This window comes from Tricharina praecox (genome assembly GCF_024521635.1).
Source record: "Tricharina praecox strain CBS 144465 chromosome Unknown BZA05scaffold_13, whole genome shotgun sequence".
NCBI lineage: Eukaryota > Fungi > Ascomycota > Pezizomycetes > Pezizales > Pyronemataceae > Tricharina > Tricharina praecox.
In genome coordinates this window covers 1-16092 of record NW_026250415.1, presented here as the reverse complement: position 1 = coordinate 16092, position 16092 = coordinate 1, and the positions used below count along the sequence as shown (strand labels likewise).

The following is a 16092-nucleotide window of genomic DNA, read 5'->3' as shown; positions in this document are numbered from 1 at the left end:
ATGAAGCGAGTCGCAGATGGAAAATACCTACAGGGCAACAGGCCTCAAGGCAATTGTTCCGAGAGCAGGCAGCAGGGTACGCAGTACCCTGTACTCCATCACCCTTCCCTCCCATACTGACATTCACACCACCAGGCTACATCAGCAAGAACTACCGCCTTCCCACATGCCGCATCGACTCGTTCGGTCCGCACCTCCTCGAATTCCAAGGCGCCGGTGTTGCCCCCGCCATGTTTTATGTGCCGCTACCTGCGCCAGCAGGCCAAGAACTGGCCCGAGTCGAGGGATGCAAAGACGTTCAAGGGAGCCGTACATGCTACGGGATATGCCTGCGCACATTGTAGGGTTGTGGGAAGTAAGGTCGCCCTGTGTAAGGATGTGTGCTTTGGGCTTTGGCATACGCTGCCGGCGGAGGCGGGGATGGAGAATGTGTATACATGGGTAATGAATGGGAGGCTAGGAGGAGGACACAAGCTGTTGAGTTGCGCGGGAGCTTGTCGTGAACGATGGGAATGGAGGGCGAGAGTTGTAGGCCGACTGGAAAATCACTCGCCGCTGCTGCAGCAACATCTCGCCCATCTTCGCCAGATTGCCACCCCGCACCACACCGGATCGACTGAAATAATGTTGACGACCTACGGGATTCGTCTTGGAAATTTTACTGACTGTTCCAAGCCCGACGCCAATCGCCACTGCCGAGTGATATCCCATGACGCCGCCCAATCACACCAAGTCTCAGCTCGATCAGGATTGCACCTCTCCAAATAAACCGCCATGCTCTCACGTCCAGCCCACAAGACAGCACAACATAACTAGGGGGAAATGTTCGCCATCTAGAACTATACCGTAAATTCGTAATTGCCGTCGCACCAGACCGACCTTCAAAGTTTCTTTCGTAGAATTTGATTTCTGCCCGATCTCAAGCGAAGTTAATATGACAAAAAAGATGCTCCTGGGTATTGGAACTTCTTGGAAAGTGGGGCGTCGTATGTACTCCGTTGGATCGGTAGACATTATGATCCGGAGGTTGGAGAGTTTCTGTTTGTTGGGGCGCATTCAGGAATGGGACGATCTGGATCCACCGACCACTGGCTAGCCACAGCATGTGGTGTGGCGTGGAGATTAGTCCGACTGGCACGTGATCTGAACCATCCTAGCCATGATCTAGGCATGGAGAGGGAACCTCAAGGAAGGTTTGGTTTGGTTTCGTCAGGAAGCTTGTCAGTACCCGAGTACTCTACAGTTAGACTTCGAAGTGGACACATGTCGTTTGCGATTGCGTACCGTGTCTGCGGCCCCACCAGTTACATCGAAAGGTGTCAACTTCCAAGAGCCCGGTTTCAATGGGTCTATGTAAAGGATGCATATGTGGCCGGAGCTTGATGCTGCAGCCTGCGGGAGGTCGAGACACTTCCAATATGTGCGTCTGTTCACGTGACCATTCACGTCCCACTCGCGCATCATCCCGTTCAAGTCGAGACATCATTCAAATCACCGCTTCACGAAATCAACAATTGGTTGGCAACATCGCCATTCTCCGATTCTCTATCGACCGACGACGTACCAAGTATCTAAGTATAAAAGGAAATCCTAATCCGAAACCAGATCCAAAACAGCGCGCGAGCAAGCAGAAATCTAACAGACCGAACCCAGAAGAAAAACACAGAAGAAAAAAGATAAACGAAACGTTCGAGCGAGTAACCGCGGCTATAGAACTCCCAAAATGTGAATAATCAGACCCAAAGATCAAATACCAGCCAGTAGTAGTAGTAGTAGGTGGAGGGGCTCCACCCCCCCACTCCAACCCATCCCCCATCCCCCAAATCAATCCCCTCAATCAAAGACAAGCGACAAACGGCGGTATCACGAGGCGGTAGCGGGCGGACTATACTTCGATAGCGGAGACAGGCGCGTCCAGCAGGGTGGGGTTATGCGCCTTCAGGTCGAACTCGAACTTAAAGTCATGGCCGAGTTCTCTCTGCATGCAAGTGACGACGGCATGGAGGACATTCTCAAACAGCCCCATGCTCGCGGGGTTCTCCTTATCGTTCTCGTCGCCGGTGTGGACACCGGTGCGGACGAGGCACGTGTTCCAGCCGTAGGCATTACCGCCGACGATGTCCGACTGCGGGTTGTCGCCGATCATGTACACATTCTTCGGCAGGACGTTTTCGGAGTGGATATCCTCCATCCACGAGGAGAGGACCTCGTCTGCGTAGGTGTAGGTTGCGATCTCGGGCTTGCCGTAGATGGTGCGCTCCAACTCGATGCCCGTCATGGCTTTGTACATGGCCTCGAGGCCGACGCGGAACGTCCCCTGCGACATGCGCGGGATTGGGTGCTCCGTCGGGCACAGGAAGTCGCCCTGCGAGAAGTAGATCGGCAGCGATTGTTTGGTCGGGTTCTTGGCCTGGGTGTGTAGGCGCCCGCCGTCGGACCGCAGCAGGTCCATGATGATCTGGTAGTCAGTGGCGTAGTCGCGGCTGTCCGAGAAGACGAGGATCGCTTCGATCTTGATGTTTTCGAAGTCGCGGGGACGGGCGGACGCGCGCTCCCAAGGGCCGAAGACCCGGTATGGCGCGATCGTCTCGTCCCAGGCCACGATGTCGTTGGGGACGACGACGTCCTTGAAGCCGTACAGCTCGGCGATCTCGCGGCAGCGGTAGCCCTCTCCGCCGACGACCAGGACGGTGTTGTAGTATTGCGCCAGGGCGGACATGGGCGTGTGCGCCTGGATGAACTGCTTCGTCGACACGGGCGAGCCGAGAATCTTGGAGAGCTGGGCGCATCTTTCGGCTTCGGGCTTTCCAGAGCCGTTGGTCAGGAAGATGTGCGGGATCTAGCACGCAATCAAGTCAGCCACGACAAACCGGTGGTTGTGGTGCTGGATGTACATACCTTGATACCCAACTCGTTATCACCGTTCAGGATCTCGAGCGCCTTCTGTCCCTCAGGAATCAACCGATCACCATGAACGAGCACGCCGTCGATATCGAAAGCGAACGCCATGTTCTTAGCGTTGGCGACCTTCTGCTGCGCCATATCCTGCGCCTTCCTCGCCAGAATATCGAACGAGGGGATGGAATCGGGCATTCCAGGGCGCATCTGGAGAACCGACCGCCGGGGTACTCGGGGAATCGGGAGCGAAGCACCAAAGGAGTTTCGCGACGCCCGTCGCTCACGCTGCGACGGGTGGATGCTGAGAGGGTGCATCAGACGCTCCACCTCCGCCAAAGCCAGTCGGGTGGCCGGCACCTCGATCGGAGATGGTGGGTCGTCGTCTGACCGGGAAATGTCGGTGTGCATTTGTCTGGATGCTCTGTCAGTCAATTGAAAACTCGAGGGGGTATATCGAATCAAAGAGTAACTCACGGTACAGAGTTAGATGTGGCAACATCTTCACCGTTGCCATTGGCGTTCTTGGTGAAGGTGGCAGAAACTTCGTCCGCGGAGGGAGACATGATTAAAGAAGTTATGTGGAGGTTGTGTAGGGTGAAGAGGTAATACAAGGAGGTGAGTTTTAAGAGTGCGAATGGGTAGTAGGTAGGTAGGATTTAAGGCAAGCTGAGGAATAGTTACTGAATGAGGGGGGGAAGGGGAGGTATATAACGTTCGTTCGGAAACGGACGCTTGTTCGACAGTCTGTCCATCTGGTACGTTCACAGCAACAGAGCAGAAGCAGCTGGATGACGTAAAGAGTCAGTCAACCATGCACGCAAGCGTGGCTCAGGCGGCGGTTGGTACAGCTAGAGACGAGCCGGTGGCAGCTTGGCGCAGAACACGAGACCCTTCATTCCCACAGTTCTTGTGATCGTCGTTCGAACCCGTCGGCTCGGGAAACCTCGGGACTCTTTTTTCTTGTTCATTCAGATATGGGGCACAAATGAGGCCCCACAAGGTTGTTGACGCAGCTAGACCACCGAGCTTGTGTCTGTTTCGAAGGTTTGAAGTCTGCACGGTCATACCATCGACCCATGGCCACGACCACGACCACCTCAAGCGGGACCAAATGTACAGTTCGGCCGCAGAAAAGTGTGTGGATTCTCGTAAATTCGGCTACAGTAGCTGGAGCCCTTTTCCCAATACGTCCCCTCGCGCAGGTTGGAGCAGCCCGCTCAGGATCTGAGGATTTGGCTCGCACTTGTGGATGTTCGAGACGGCGATCCCAGGAAACTCAGGGTCTGCGCTGGCTGGGGTGGGTTTAGAGGCCATCGAAGGGGGGTGGACTGAGCACTTGGCCGTACTTGGCCTGCCGGTAGCTTGGCCGAGTGGAGATCCCGAACCTGAGGGAATTGTCTCGGATGCGGCTGATGATGGTGGTGGGTGAGGATTCGAATTTCGAACTCGGCGGAAGGCCACAGAGAAAACTCTGTTCAGGGAAGCCGTTGCGAGCGAGCGGTGAAAGGCTCATCGCCAAGTCAGAGAAGCCGGCCGCCGGGCGCCATGCAGGAGTAGGCAGAGTCCCTAGGTACCGTATGTACATGCCCATGGATCTCCCGAATATCGCCCTTCCTGGTAACGAGCCATCCTGAGCGTGGGATGCGCCAGTGGCCGATGCAAACGGACAGACGCTCTCGGGCGTTGGGCCCACATGGATAGCGATGACGACCGAGTGCAGCCAGAGGTAGAGGCAGCAGCAGCGGCGGGCGGCGTCGGCGTCGGCGGCGTGTGTTCGTGTGGTGCAGCGGTCTGTATGGTGGTGCGGTGGTGTGTGGACGATTGGCGGCTAACGTGCCGAAAGCCGTTATCCCATGGACCCATGCTGTCCCCTTCCCTCCAAGTGCGCCGGCGGAGGTTGGGATGTGGTTGAGCTGTCACGGAACGCAGGGAAAACGCCCATGTCGGTCTGTCGATCCTACGGCCCGTAGCGGATAATTCTCTGACACGCTTTGCGTCATCCTTATGCACGGACGGTGCGGCTAGGCGGAGTTTTCATCGCCGCCCGGCCCGCCCTACGACTCTTCGGGCACAAGGAAGCTGACTCGCTGTCGTAGCCGGTGCCCGTATGTGCCGGTACATAATGTAGCTTGTGGTACCAATATTGATGGAGCGCAGTCAGTGCCATCATCATCGTCAGGGGAAGTGGAGTGGAGTCGAGTGGAGTAGAGTAGGTGCCGGTATGCAGAGTACTGTGTGTTTGGTACAAACCATTCTGCTGCGCTCGATCGGTGGATTCCAACCAACCCCCCTTCTTCGATCCTTCACTGCGGCGCGCAGCGAACATTGCATCGTTTCAACGGGCGATGAAGATGGAGTAGGGAGTACTCCATGGTACATGGCATGCACATACAAAGTGCCCACATAGAGTGCACCCTGCGATCCGAGGCGATCGCCCAGTCGTGATCGCGAAGAATAAAATAACAAATATGCTGTACGACGCGGATAGGTGGGTACAATAGAGTGAGTACCTGCAGCGAGAATCTCCACTCTCAACTCCCCCTGGTAGTGGGTACCCAGCAGCGACGGAAACCCCCAGGATCATGATAGTGATGATCTGACTGATCATCTCTCTGTTCGCCTGGCACGGCAGTCCCACGCGTGATATCGAAGGCCTCCCTCGCGAGCATCGAGCAAACCTTGACGGCGGAAAACAATGTAGATTAATGTAGATAACCGCCTCGAGAAGAAAGATAGCCATCTATCTACATACCTCGCGGGTCGGCGGCGGCGGCGGCGGCGGATTCCAGTGTCCACAGCGTCGAAAAAGAGAAATCGGCAGACTTTCGGATCAGGGTCCTCGTTTCGAATGCTGACGCAAAAGTTGCCGCACATATCAGCACGCTACGGTTATGGACTAATGCACCACCGCGAACATCTGCGTCATCGTCGCCTCCTCGCGCGGCCGCAGACACAGTGTCGACAGCATAGGGAACATCCGAAGGGAAAACCTTCGAGGCCAACGCAAGGGAGGAAAGCTACGCTCTGGCAAGCGTACATGCACGTCGAACGGGGCTGGCTGGCTTCGATCGAGCGCATTCTTGGGAGATGTAAAAGACCACCGAAGGATAACCCGCATTGGATTCCGCTTCTCTCCTGCTCAAAGCGATTCAATCCGCCCTCCATCACGACAGATACAGTCCTGCACAGTTCCTGCTTCGTTATCATCATCTTCACCACCGCCTTGCACGGTTCCTGCTTCGTTATCATCATCCTCGTCACCGTCTTCCGAATCACCTCATCACCTTCCCCCACCCCACCCTTACCGTACCGATCCAACCGCAATCATGTCTTTGGGAAAAACATTCAAGCTGAACACGGGAACCGAGATTCCTGCCGTCGGATTTGGAACCTTCGCCAATGAAGGCGCCAAAGGGGAGTCCTACAAGTCCACAAAATGTGCTCTGGAAGCTGGTTATCGGTAAGTGTGTTTTTTGCAAGATCCTGACATGACAAGTCCCTCGATTGCACGCGACCAATTGCTGACTCGAAGGGCGAAAACAGACACCTCGACTGTGCGTGGTTCTACTTGAACGAAGAAGAGATCGGTGAAGCCATTGCGGACTTCTTGAAGGAGCAGGGAGGAAAGGTGAAGCGCGAGGACCTCTTTATCTGCACCAAAGTTTGGAACCACCTCCACGAGCCGGAAGAGGGTGAGCTTTTCTCTTCCTTTTTTTCTTTTCACTTCTCGCTCCGGATTTCTCTGTGGTGAAGAAGAAGAAGACAGTGCTGATACGAATGGTGATGACGTAGTCAAGTGGTCGATGGAAGACTCACTGCGAAAGCTCAAGCTCGACTATGTTGACCTCTTCCTGCTGCACTGGCCCATTGCTGCCGAGAGGACAGACGACTACCAGCCCAAGCTCGGCCCGGATGGAAAAGTACGCTTCATGTCCTCCCGTGCCAACATGCTCTCTGGAAGCGAATGACGGAACCTCCCACTGACGCTTCTCACAGTACATCATCAAGCACGACCTAACCAACAACCCGGAGCGAACCTGGCGAGCGATGGAAGACCTGTACCGCAGCGGCAAAGCGCGGGCGATCGGAGTGAGCAACTTCTCTATCCCGCGGCTCGAGCAGCTGCTCTCGTTCGCGTCCATCCCGCCCGCCGCCAACCAGGTCGAGATCCACCCCTTCCTCCCGAACCAGGAGCTCCTCGACTTCGCCAAGTCGAAGAACATCCTGCTCGTCGCGTACTCGCCGCTGGGCTCGCAGAACCAGGTCCCCACCACCGGCGAGAGGGTGTCCGAGAACGCCACGCTGAACGAGGTCGCGCGGAGGACGGGACATACGCTGGCGCAGGTCCTCATCGCTTGGGGCATCAAGCGCGGTTATCCCGTGCTGCCTAAGAGCGCAACCCCGAGCAGGATCAGGAGTAACTTTGAGGGCTTCGAATTGAGCGAGGACGACTTCCAGGCGGTCAATGCCGTCGCTGAGGGAAGACACACGCGCTTCGTCAATATGAAGGATACTTTCGGCTTCAACCTGTGGCCCGAGGAGGAGTAGTTGCCTGGGAGTTTCTTGCTTTTCCGTCTGTGTCTTGTCTCTTTTTGTGCATCGTGTACATACTCGTAGCTGTTTGATTTCTTTCGTCTTGGAGTAGATAGAATGTGGAAGAAATGCATGTCTATCACTCACCCCATGACACGCCGTTCGGCTCTCTCCCTCTCTCTCTTACTCTAGTGCCAGTTAGCGCTTACCGGCCCGCGGCCATGCAATTTCCCGGCCTCCTACGGAGTCACGGCCCCGTCAGCACGCCCTCCACCCCTGGCTCCGGTAGTCCGGTAGTCCGAACGGCTACTCTACAGCCATCCCGAAGCCGACGCCTACAAACTCTAGTGGAATCGGCTGGGTCGAGTTTCCGTGGGGGGTCGTCGGGTGGGGTGTCGGGTATCGGCCCGTCCTGCATGACCACCGGCTACTCTAGCCAGATACGACCAGGGGGACGCAAGCGGCGTTGCTAGGGAGAGCCGGACTTTTTCGTCGCTCGCATGGGCGGTCGCTGACGAGCCGTCTCCACGCTGGAGGGGGACGGATTTCGGGCTTCGCCTGGTGAACGTGGTCCATCTGTGGTTCCACTCGTATGATGGACTGGCACCTTGGGGGTTATGGTACTCGGCTGGAGAATTCATCGCTTCAACGGTCGAGGGGAAACGGTCAGGCTGGCAGATTTCGCCGCGTAGCTAACGGACACACAAGTCCACTTCCACTACTCCTCCTTCTCGTCCTCGTTCTGTAAAACATACAACGTCGCGACCCCCAAAGTTCCATCAGAATCGTCTCGAAGCGGTCGGGGACTCGGGGCTGAGGTGCAAGCCTTACCATGACAGGATGTTTCTCCGCATTGTGCTCGACTGTCGACAGAGTATCCTATGAATTAGTTCTGGCCGTTCGCTATTCGCCGGTTATGCCAGAGAACTCACGCCTCGAGGGTGTGACATACACAGCGGATACGGTACCTTGTGGTATTGTATTCCGACATGCTCTGCAACTCATCGCCCACGCTGACCATCCAAAGTCTCCACAACGTCCCGCATTGGAGATCGACGGCGTCGGGCTAGCGCAATAAACGCCGGCGTCCGCCCATAGATCGTCGGAAACTCAGACCGTCTTGTCTCGTTATTCCGGCGGATGTTGACTCTGACGCCGCCCGCTGTCGTGTCCGGACTCCGCCGCTGGTAAGCAGCCGCCCGCCTATGGAGCTCTTCCACACAGCCGTCACTATCTCGTACGCGCCGTCCCGCAGGCTGCAGGCTGCAGGCTGCGCGGCCGTTGGATACCCCGCGGCACCCGCCCGCCCGCATCCAGGCTGGCCACAGCATCCGCGCCTCGAGTCCTGGTACCGCGCGTCAGACGGAGGTGTACTCGAACTTTGGGTGAGCACGACTCACGTGCGACTTGTTCGCCGTGGACTTGTGAATCAGCTCTACGAGCAGGAGCAGGAGCAGCCGGTCGTCGGGGGTGAGACCCACCCCCGCCGCGACGTTGACTGATCGGTGCCTGATGCGAAGATCCGCGATAAGCTCCCGATGGGAAAGCCGCATATGAGAGAGGATTTTCCAGGGCCAAGGGCGGATAGGATTGTCTGGGTGGGTGGGTGGGTGTGTGTCTGTCTTCCGTGAGCAACTGCGGAGGGCAGTAGGTAGTTAGGTGGAAGTAGAGTACATGATGCAACCTTGCCCCTTCCACCCCTCTCACGGATAACAGCGGGTTAGGTGTCCTAGCTTAAACTTAAGCGCCGAAATATTGATCTCCGGCTGCTGTATACAGCTATGGTTCGAGTATGACCGTTTGAGTGTTATGTAGTTGTACGTCTGGGACTTCAGCCTCAGTATCCCCGCTATCACGGTGAACATGTGCATATACGCAGTCCTTTCGATCCGTAGCACATTTCCTACACCCCACTTGTTTTATATGTAGTCATGTCCGTACTTAGCTACTAGCCTCTTCGTTATGAATCTGCGAGCCTCTGCATCACGCACCATCACTCGCTTTTCTCAGTTGACAGTAAATTGCTACGGGCGGCGAGTCGGCGATAAGTCCCTGCGCTCGCTTCTCTGGCATTATGTAGCTTCAAGCCTTGCGCCGAGGCGTGCGTACAGTATATGGGCTAGTAAAACCATGGAGCAGGTGGATGATGCATCAGTCAACTGTGTAAAACTGGCTGGCGATAACAATCAGAATGCTACGTAGTATGAGAGTAAGTCTAGGATAGCCTGGCTGCATTTCTCGTCTGCGAGCAAGCCCCGGATTTTGAAGCAGCCTTTACACTTCCCCGTCTTCTTCCGAACCTCATGATACTTTTCCGAAAGAGATCTTCAGTTTATTTCGCATGCAGCCTATCTAGACTATGGCGAACCAAAGAACTCCTTTTCCTTCCCGCTCTGGCCAGTCGAGGTGAAAGCCCCCGGTACTGACCAGTCCGATGCGGCCCCCCCACTTCCCCTGCCCATCGACATGTTTGCGAGAAAGCGTTGCGGGGATCTCAACTGGGCTGCCGGAGTGAGATACTATGAATGAAATCTCCTTGATTATGTAGATTAGATTAGGGTAATCCGGCTAACTGCGTTAGCTTAAGTGAGGGTTGTCAGCTGAGTGAATGCCGAGACATCTCACACCCACAACACCACCTACTTCTACCCCTTCCACCCGTTCCCTCTCTCCACTTTCAACACAACATCACCTTTCTCTACTTCCTACTTTCAACACAACACGAAACAATACAATTCACTTTTTCAACCCTCAGCAGGCCTGAAGGATTCGACCTTGAAAGATTCATTAGTGACGGTATTAACCTTCCTACCCCTCGGATCCATCATCCCAGTTCCAAAGCTAACTAGATGACAGTAATCGAAGTTGGAGATGTGCGAGCCGAAGATAGAATTATTTCCCTCGGCTTCGGGCCAAAAAATGGGTCAAGTTCATTCGACGGCGCGGGTGTGGAGGCTCCTACGGAGGAGGAGTCGCACCTCACTGGCGAGACCAAGACTTCCGAGGAGACGGAGACTCCAAAGGATGTAGTGAGCCACCGCTGGTGATGGTGGGGAGTTTTGGATTCTGGTGTGGTACTGCGCCGGCAATTCCAGCTGTGACTTCCGCGGAGATGAAGACTCCCGAGGATACCAGTGACCATTGCTGGCGGTAGTGGTGGTGGTGGTAGTGGTCGTGGTGGGGAGTTGCAGGTTCCAGTGCAGTACTGTGTCGGCAACTCTAGCCGTGGACGCTGAGTATACGATTAGTCATCGATGGTGGTGGTGGTGGTGGTGGGGAGTTGCAGATTCCGGCGTCGTACCTTGACTGCGACGCCAGCTGCAACTCCCCAGGCTGTGGCTGGCCACGAATGCCAGCGCAGCAACCCAACAGCTGGGGCGGAGGGGTTCTCGCCCCCAGACATTGGACCATGGTCCACTTGCTCCAACAGCTCCACTAGGAACTGTTGAGTAGTGGTCGGAGGAGGAGGAGGGGGTGATAGCGATCCCGAGGATCGAGGTCACAACACCAGCCGGAACGCACGTGGATGCGCCGGCTGAGGGGAAGACGCCGGACGAACCCGGCAGGAGCCGTTGAGGCTCCAGAGGATGCAACTGCTGCTGAGGAGCCCAGTGCTCCTGGTAGTTACCAAGTTGGAGCTTCCGTCGCGCGGCCGCGCCAGCAAACACCACAATCCAGCAATGGGTTCCAGAAACCCGTCGTCGATTACAACCAGGACATTGGTCCAAGCGCAGACCCCGAAACGCCCGGGGACGTTCTTATCACCGATGAGATGCTGGAGCATGCTCGTGCCATCTGTGACGAGGAAGCCGAGGCCGACCTTGTCGCTGTCGCTGCTGTCGCTCAGTTCGAAATGGGCTGGGAGGACATCACGCGCAGAGCTATCCCGCAGGGAACACTCAGTGCCATAGGTCTGGCCGGGCTGTCGCTTGAATACTTGGGCAAGTACTCAAAGAAGATTGATGAAAACATCATCTACTGGAAGCGCCGAGAGGCAATGGTTGATGCCTTAACAAAGAAGCTCCTTGAAGAACAGGCTCGCGTGGCTCAAGATGCAGTTCTCCTCGTTGAGGTGAAGAACACTGTTATCACCAAGTCTCACAAGCTTGCAAAACAGCAGCAGACTGTTTATGCTGCCAACCAGGACAACTCTGTTTCTGCCAGTTCTGCCGTGGGCCATCCAGCGCCACCATCCAGCAGCGTGCAGCAACTCAGGCAAAAGCTTTACGACAGCAAGCGCCGCTCGAATCCGCTGAACGGCAGGCCCACACCGAGTGGATTCTGTGGCGTGCGCCCCATCTCGGGGTCGGCAACTTCGCTGTCGCTCAACTACGCCGCGCCGCCGCTAATGGGACGCAGGTGTACCTGCCACCCCCAAGGCGGCGGCGCGGCGCAGTGAGCCGAGGCTTTCGACCTCCTAGGCTTTGGTGAAGTCAGCGGGTATCCCCGCTTTCCCTCCGTGCCGCAATGGGACGCAGGTGTACCTGCTACCCCCGTAGCGGCGCGAAGGCCCGGGGATCGGCACCGAGGGGGCGGGAATTTGGTTGCCCGCCGTCTCGTCTCGTTCGCGAACAATGGAGGAGAGAGGAAGCCCACCATCTCGCTCGCGACGAATACATGAGGAGAGAGGAAGCCTACCATCTCGCTCGTGTACAGGTGCTGAGGACAGCTGGACTACTCGATTCCGCTATCGAGCACGAAGTTGGCTCTGATGAAAACCAGAAGATGAGGGATCGATCGCTTCGACCTTTAGAAACGATGATGTATACGAGACTACGAGTAAAGTAGAAAAAGAATTGCAGGCTTGAATGAGGCATTTGGAGTCAATGGCTTTTTTGTTTCATTTCGTCCATTTCTAAATACCTTTGTACGTACTACCTACCGTGAGTTACTCGTCGCATGTCCCTTCGTCCGTAAATTCTTCACATGCCTAGGCGTTCTTACCTTCAGTGATTTACTGCGGGATTTCATTCTCACGGGAGCCGACTGCGACCCTACATACCTATTTTGTTGATGCGAAATGTGAATAGATTGATAATATGGAAAGTAAAGTATGTTAGATGGACAGTGAAAACTTAGATACTGATGAAACTAGGCTCTTGATGCTGAATGCACATCTAGGTTCTGCCATCCTCCGCCGCTCGCGGTGCTCCACCGCCGATCATTCGGCGCCGCATATTTTTGGTGGGGTGACGAGAGCCCCCTTGGGCCTTTCGGCGAGGACTTAATCCAGACGGTGTATATCAGTATATTTGACAGTTGAGGGTAGCAGAGGAGAGCCATAAGATGGCGCTTTGACGTTGAATAGAACCTCAACTTCTCCATCATTCTTCATTTTCGCCATTTCCCTTCCAGGACTACGTCAACTGGCCCTCATATCAGTTACGTCTCGCCACATGTTACAACACGGACTTGGCCAGCAGCGACTCAGCGACTCAGGCCTTTCCGGCACTTGTACAGGCTTACATATTAGAAATTGAGGACCGAGCAGACAACCTATCCGAGCGCTTCACACGCAAGATGATCGGTTGTTGGATTCAAGCCGTCATTGCACCTAGCGGTAGAAACACGGGCTTTGAGGTACGGTATGTTGCGATTCTCGTTCTGGCTGAAAAGCCACCGTTGTCACTCGTCCAAGATGTTGCACATTTGTCATATTGGTCATATGCGCCAAGTTTTGCGCCTCTTCGACGGCGCCTTGAGGGCACCTCGAGAATCCTGTTTATTCTCTGTCTGGTATGTTTAGCTGGTCATCTGCTGTGTTCTGCGAATGATTCAAGCAACTGAATAATATCACACTCACACTCATATTCTCAACATACGGTATGGCTGGACGCTACGAGTGACGAGTCCTGACTGGCCCCCCCCACCGCACAATGTTTCACGCGTGAAACTGGTTCGACCACGGAGTACTGGTCACTGGTGTGATGCATCCCGATGGTGCTGATGTGTTCCGTCACTACAGTCACCTATGCGGTAAAACCTACTTACATACCGGTTCCTGAAAGTCTGAAAGGCTGAATTAAACGGGTACCGATCGATTGGTTATTCCGAGCTTCCCATATCGCGGGTTTCCAGTTTCCAGTTATGCAGCAGCAGACCCGGTGTTACTAGTACCTATCTCATCCGACATCCTCTACAGAATGGCATCGAGCTGTATATGTAGTAAAACTGCTCGCTGTAACTGTAGTGTAAAGGAGTGACGGATTGTGCGCTTCGGCGCGGACTCTAGATCGCTCACCGGTGAGTGCATGTGTCACATTGTCACGTCCGGCAGCAGGAGGAGGACAGGGCGGTAACCACCGTACCATACCCAGCGTATCCACCGGAACTACCGCAACGGCGCCACGACTCACGAGAGAACCTTAGTTAACGAGACTGGGTAAGATCAGATGTGATACGTAAAATCCGCCCTGTGAGACACCTGCAGCCCTACGGTAGTTATCTCGTCTAGCGATCCTGGAGAGTGGAGAGTGAGCACTGGCCCGACGTCGCCGGAGTCGCGAGTCTAGACTGCCAGCGATACTCCGACCTCGGACTCTCCGACGACACGAGCGAGTTGCGAGAATAACTGTTAGTTAACGACTCGATTGGAGATGGCTCACTAACTTCCGAGTCACTGGTGCAGTGGTTCTTCTTGACCGGTTGTACGGTGACTCAGCGGGTCTTCCTTCTTCGGCCCATTCCACCGATTGGCGCGAAGTACCGGTAGGTAGGCAACCATCCAGACAACCAACTAGCGATAGGAGACCTGGAGTGCGATTCTCTACTGCACTGGAGTGAGTGGTGGGAGGTATGTAGACATGATGCAAGTTGAATGCAACATGAATCACCACCACCAATTCACCGGTTGCATCGAGAAGGCCGTTGTAGCTGCCCATGTACACATGTATCTCCGGAATGCTCCACTCCCACCGAGCAAACGCTGCGGGAATAACTAACGGGCGGTGTGCGGTCGTGTGCGCTGTACCTGTACCTGCCTGCCTACCAGCTACCGTACCGTATTCCATCTATCCGGATCCCAACATCGATTAGAGTGTGCAGACCGGTGGATGCCTAGGATACGCCGATACGGTAGCGGGCGCCGGGTGGACACAGCCACACACAGCCCCCCCGCGTACACAGAGTATGACTCCCCTGGCCACCGGAAGATTCCACCCCCCCTGCAAGTGCAAGGCTGCAATCGATCCGCATAGATGGCAGGGCTGAATTGCAAGCCCGTACTTACTCTGTGTGGTTAGTTGCTCGACACAGAGAGACAGCGCGAGCTCGGCAGATCTCGCGTGGACTTTCCCCCACAGGCCAGGGCGGACGGTTGCAGCGGGAGAGACGAATCGTAGCGGCAACGACAACGCGTGAAGACGGCTGTGCATGCGCTCGTAGATGCAACGGACGCGTGTGCTTTTCTCTCGTCCTGTAGTCCATAGCAGAGTACCGTATGTGTCTTCTTCATATTCTCCACCGCGCAGCCCGTCCTCGCGCTGCTGTGGCCGTGGCCCAACAGTGGACAGTGGCCGCTCTGGAGTCCGCAGCGCTACGTGAGACTCCCCGACCGACTGCAAGTCTGCAAGCGGGCACGGGCGTGAGGCTGCATTGAACTGTCTCTTTGCGCGCACAGAAAAACCACGGAATCTCGCCCCGCTTGCATCATCCCGACTGGACTCATGGAGTCCGCAGCTCGACTCCGGGCAGCCACGATCATGCTAGTGTAGTCTGGAGAGCCTTCCTCCCTCCCTCGTCTGACTCAACCGAACGCTTGCCAATCCGGCCGAGTCATCCAGGGCGTTCCGCGTGCTGGGATTCATCGCCATGCGGGGATTACTCGTAAATTCATTCAATCAGCCTCATCGAATCGGTAGCAGTCCGGCAGTCTACAGGCAGCAGCAGCAGCTCGGTTCGGGCGGGGATGGGATGGGGCTGTACCGTACAGTGTTCCCGGGCGCCTGGCCTGTGTGTGACAGCACTGTCACTGCCCGCGAGCGCTCGAGCTCTCTTCGTTCGCTCATACATAAGAGAGCTCCCAGCTCGCTCTTCTCCAACTTAATTCCTCCACACCACCGACCCGCGCTCTCATCGCCGGGGACTACTCCTCCTCCCACTACCATCGTCTGTACGACTACTCCTACTGCCATCGTCTATACGACTACTGCTACTACTACTCCTGCGACCATCGTCTATACAACGACTACTATTACTCCATAGCAGTCGTCCTCATCACCATCACCGTCCCCAGCCCCCACCGCCACATCCCGCCATCTCCAGCCGGCCTGCATCAATCCTATCGCGCATTGCATGTGAGTACATAGTTCCAGCCTGCACTGCACTGCACCCCCAGCGGCGACGGCACGGAGCCCGCAAGTTGCAAGCTGCAATTGAAAGGCAAGACTGACAAACGCCTTTCAAAGCCGCAGCTTAAAGCCGCAGCATAAAGCACCTTCGTTCTTTCGTCCGTCCGTTCTCTCAAGAACGTGCACACATCACACATCACACATCACACATCACACATCACAGCACACAGCACACAGCACACAGCACACAGCACACATCACACATCACGACCATGGCATCCCCCACCACCCCATCATCATCATCATCATCGTCATCACCATCGTCAGCGCAAACACCCTCCGCCATGTCGACCGACGCGGCTCCCGCCGACCG

The 16092-nt window shown here is 55.7% G+C and overlaps 3 protein-coding genes across 3 annotated transcripts; 2 read left to right on the top strand and 1 right to left on the bottom strand.

Annotated features, from left to right (window-relative positions):
• Positions 1-1535: 1535 nt before the first annotated feature.
• BZA05DRAFT_50497 (phosphatidyl synthase-like protein) lies at positions 1536-3672 on the bottom strand. Its single transcript, XM_051488370.1, has 3 exons — positions 3373-3672; positions 2899-3310; positions 1536-2839 (listed from the first exon to the last, which is right to left on the bottom strand). Exons 1-3 carry the CDS (start codon positions 3459-3461, stop codon positions 1886-1888), a joined length of 1455 nt encoding a protein of 484 aa, XP_051339025.1. The 5' UTR covers positions 3462-3672; the 3' UTR covers positions 1536-1885.
• Positions 3673-5998: 2326 nt separating this feature from the next.
• BZA05DRAFT_50479 (NADP-dependent oxidoreductase domain-containing protein) lies at positions 5999-7611 on the top strand. The gene is made up of 4 exons (XM_051488369.1): positions 5999-6358; positions 6442-6590; positions 6691-6818; positions 6895-7611. The coding sequence occupies exons 1-4, from the start codon at positions 6225-6227 to the stop codon at positions 7444-7446; spliced, it is 963 nt and encodes a 320-aa protein (XP_051339024.1). The 5' UTR covers positions 5999-6224; the 3' UTR covers positions 7447-7611.
• A 2996-nt stretch (positions 7612-10607) lies between these two features.
• BZA05DRAFT_398774 (uncharacterized protein) lies at positions 10608-11711 on the top strand. Its single transcript, XM_051483746.1, has one exon. The coding sequence runs from the start codon at positions 11019-11021 to the stop codon at positions 11340-11342; it is 324 nt and encodes a 107-aa protein (XP_051339023.1). The 5' UTR covers positions 10608-11018; the 3' UTR covers positions 11343-11711.
• Positions 11712-16092: the final 4381 nt, after the last annotated feature.

Excerpts from the sequence above, each read along its gene's own strand:
- BZA05DRAFT_50479 (XM_051488369.1), top strand. The coding sequence starts at position 6,225 with ATGTCTTTGGGAAAAACATTCAAGCTGAACACGGGAACCGAGATTCCT. Across the intron at positions 6,359-6,441 it reads GCTCTGGAAGCTGGTTATCG|ACACCTCGACTGTGCGTGGT; the intron begins GTAAGTGTGTTT and ends GGGCGAAAACAG. Across the intron at positions 6,819-6,894 it reads AGCTCGGCCCGGATGGAAAA|TACATCATCAAGCACGACCT; the intron begins GTACGCTTCATG and ends CGCTTCTCACAG.
- BZA05DRAFT_398774 (XM_051483746.1), top strand. The coding sequence starts at position 11,019 with ATGCAACTGCTGCTGAGGAGCCCAGTGCTCCTGGTAGTTACCAAGTTG.
- BZA05DRAFT_50497 (XM_051488370.1), bottom strand. The coding sequence starts at position 3,461 with ATGTCTCCCTCCGCGGACGAAGTTTCTGCCACCTTCACCAAGAACGCC. Across the intron at positions 3,311-3,372 it reads GCCACATCTAACTCTGTACC|ACAAATGCACACCGACATTT; the intron begins GTGAGTTACTCT and ends CAGAGCATCCAG. Across the intron at positions 2,840-2,898 it reads ATAACGAGTTGGGTATCAAG|ATCCCGCACATCTTCCTGAC; the intron begins GTATGTACATCC and ends ATTGCGTGCTAG.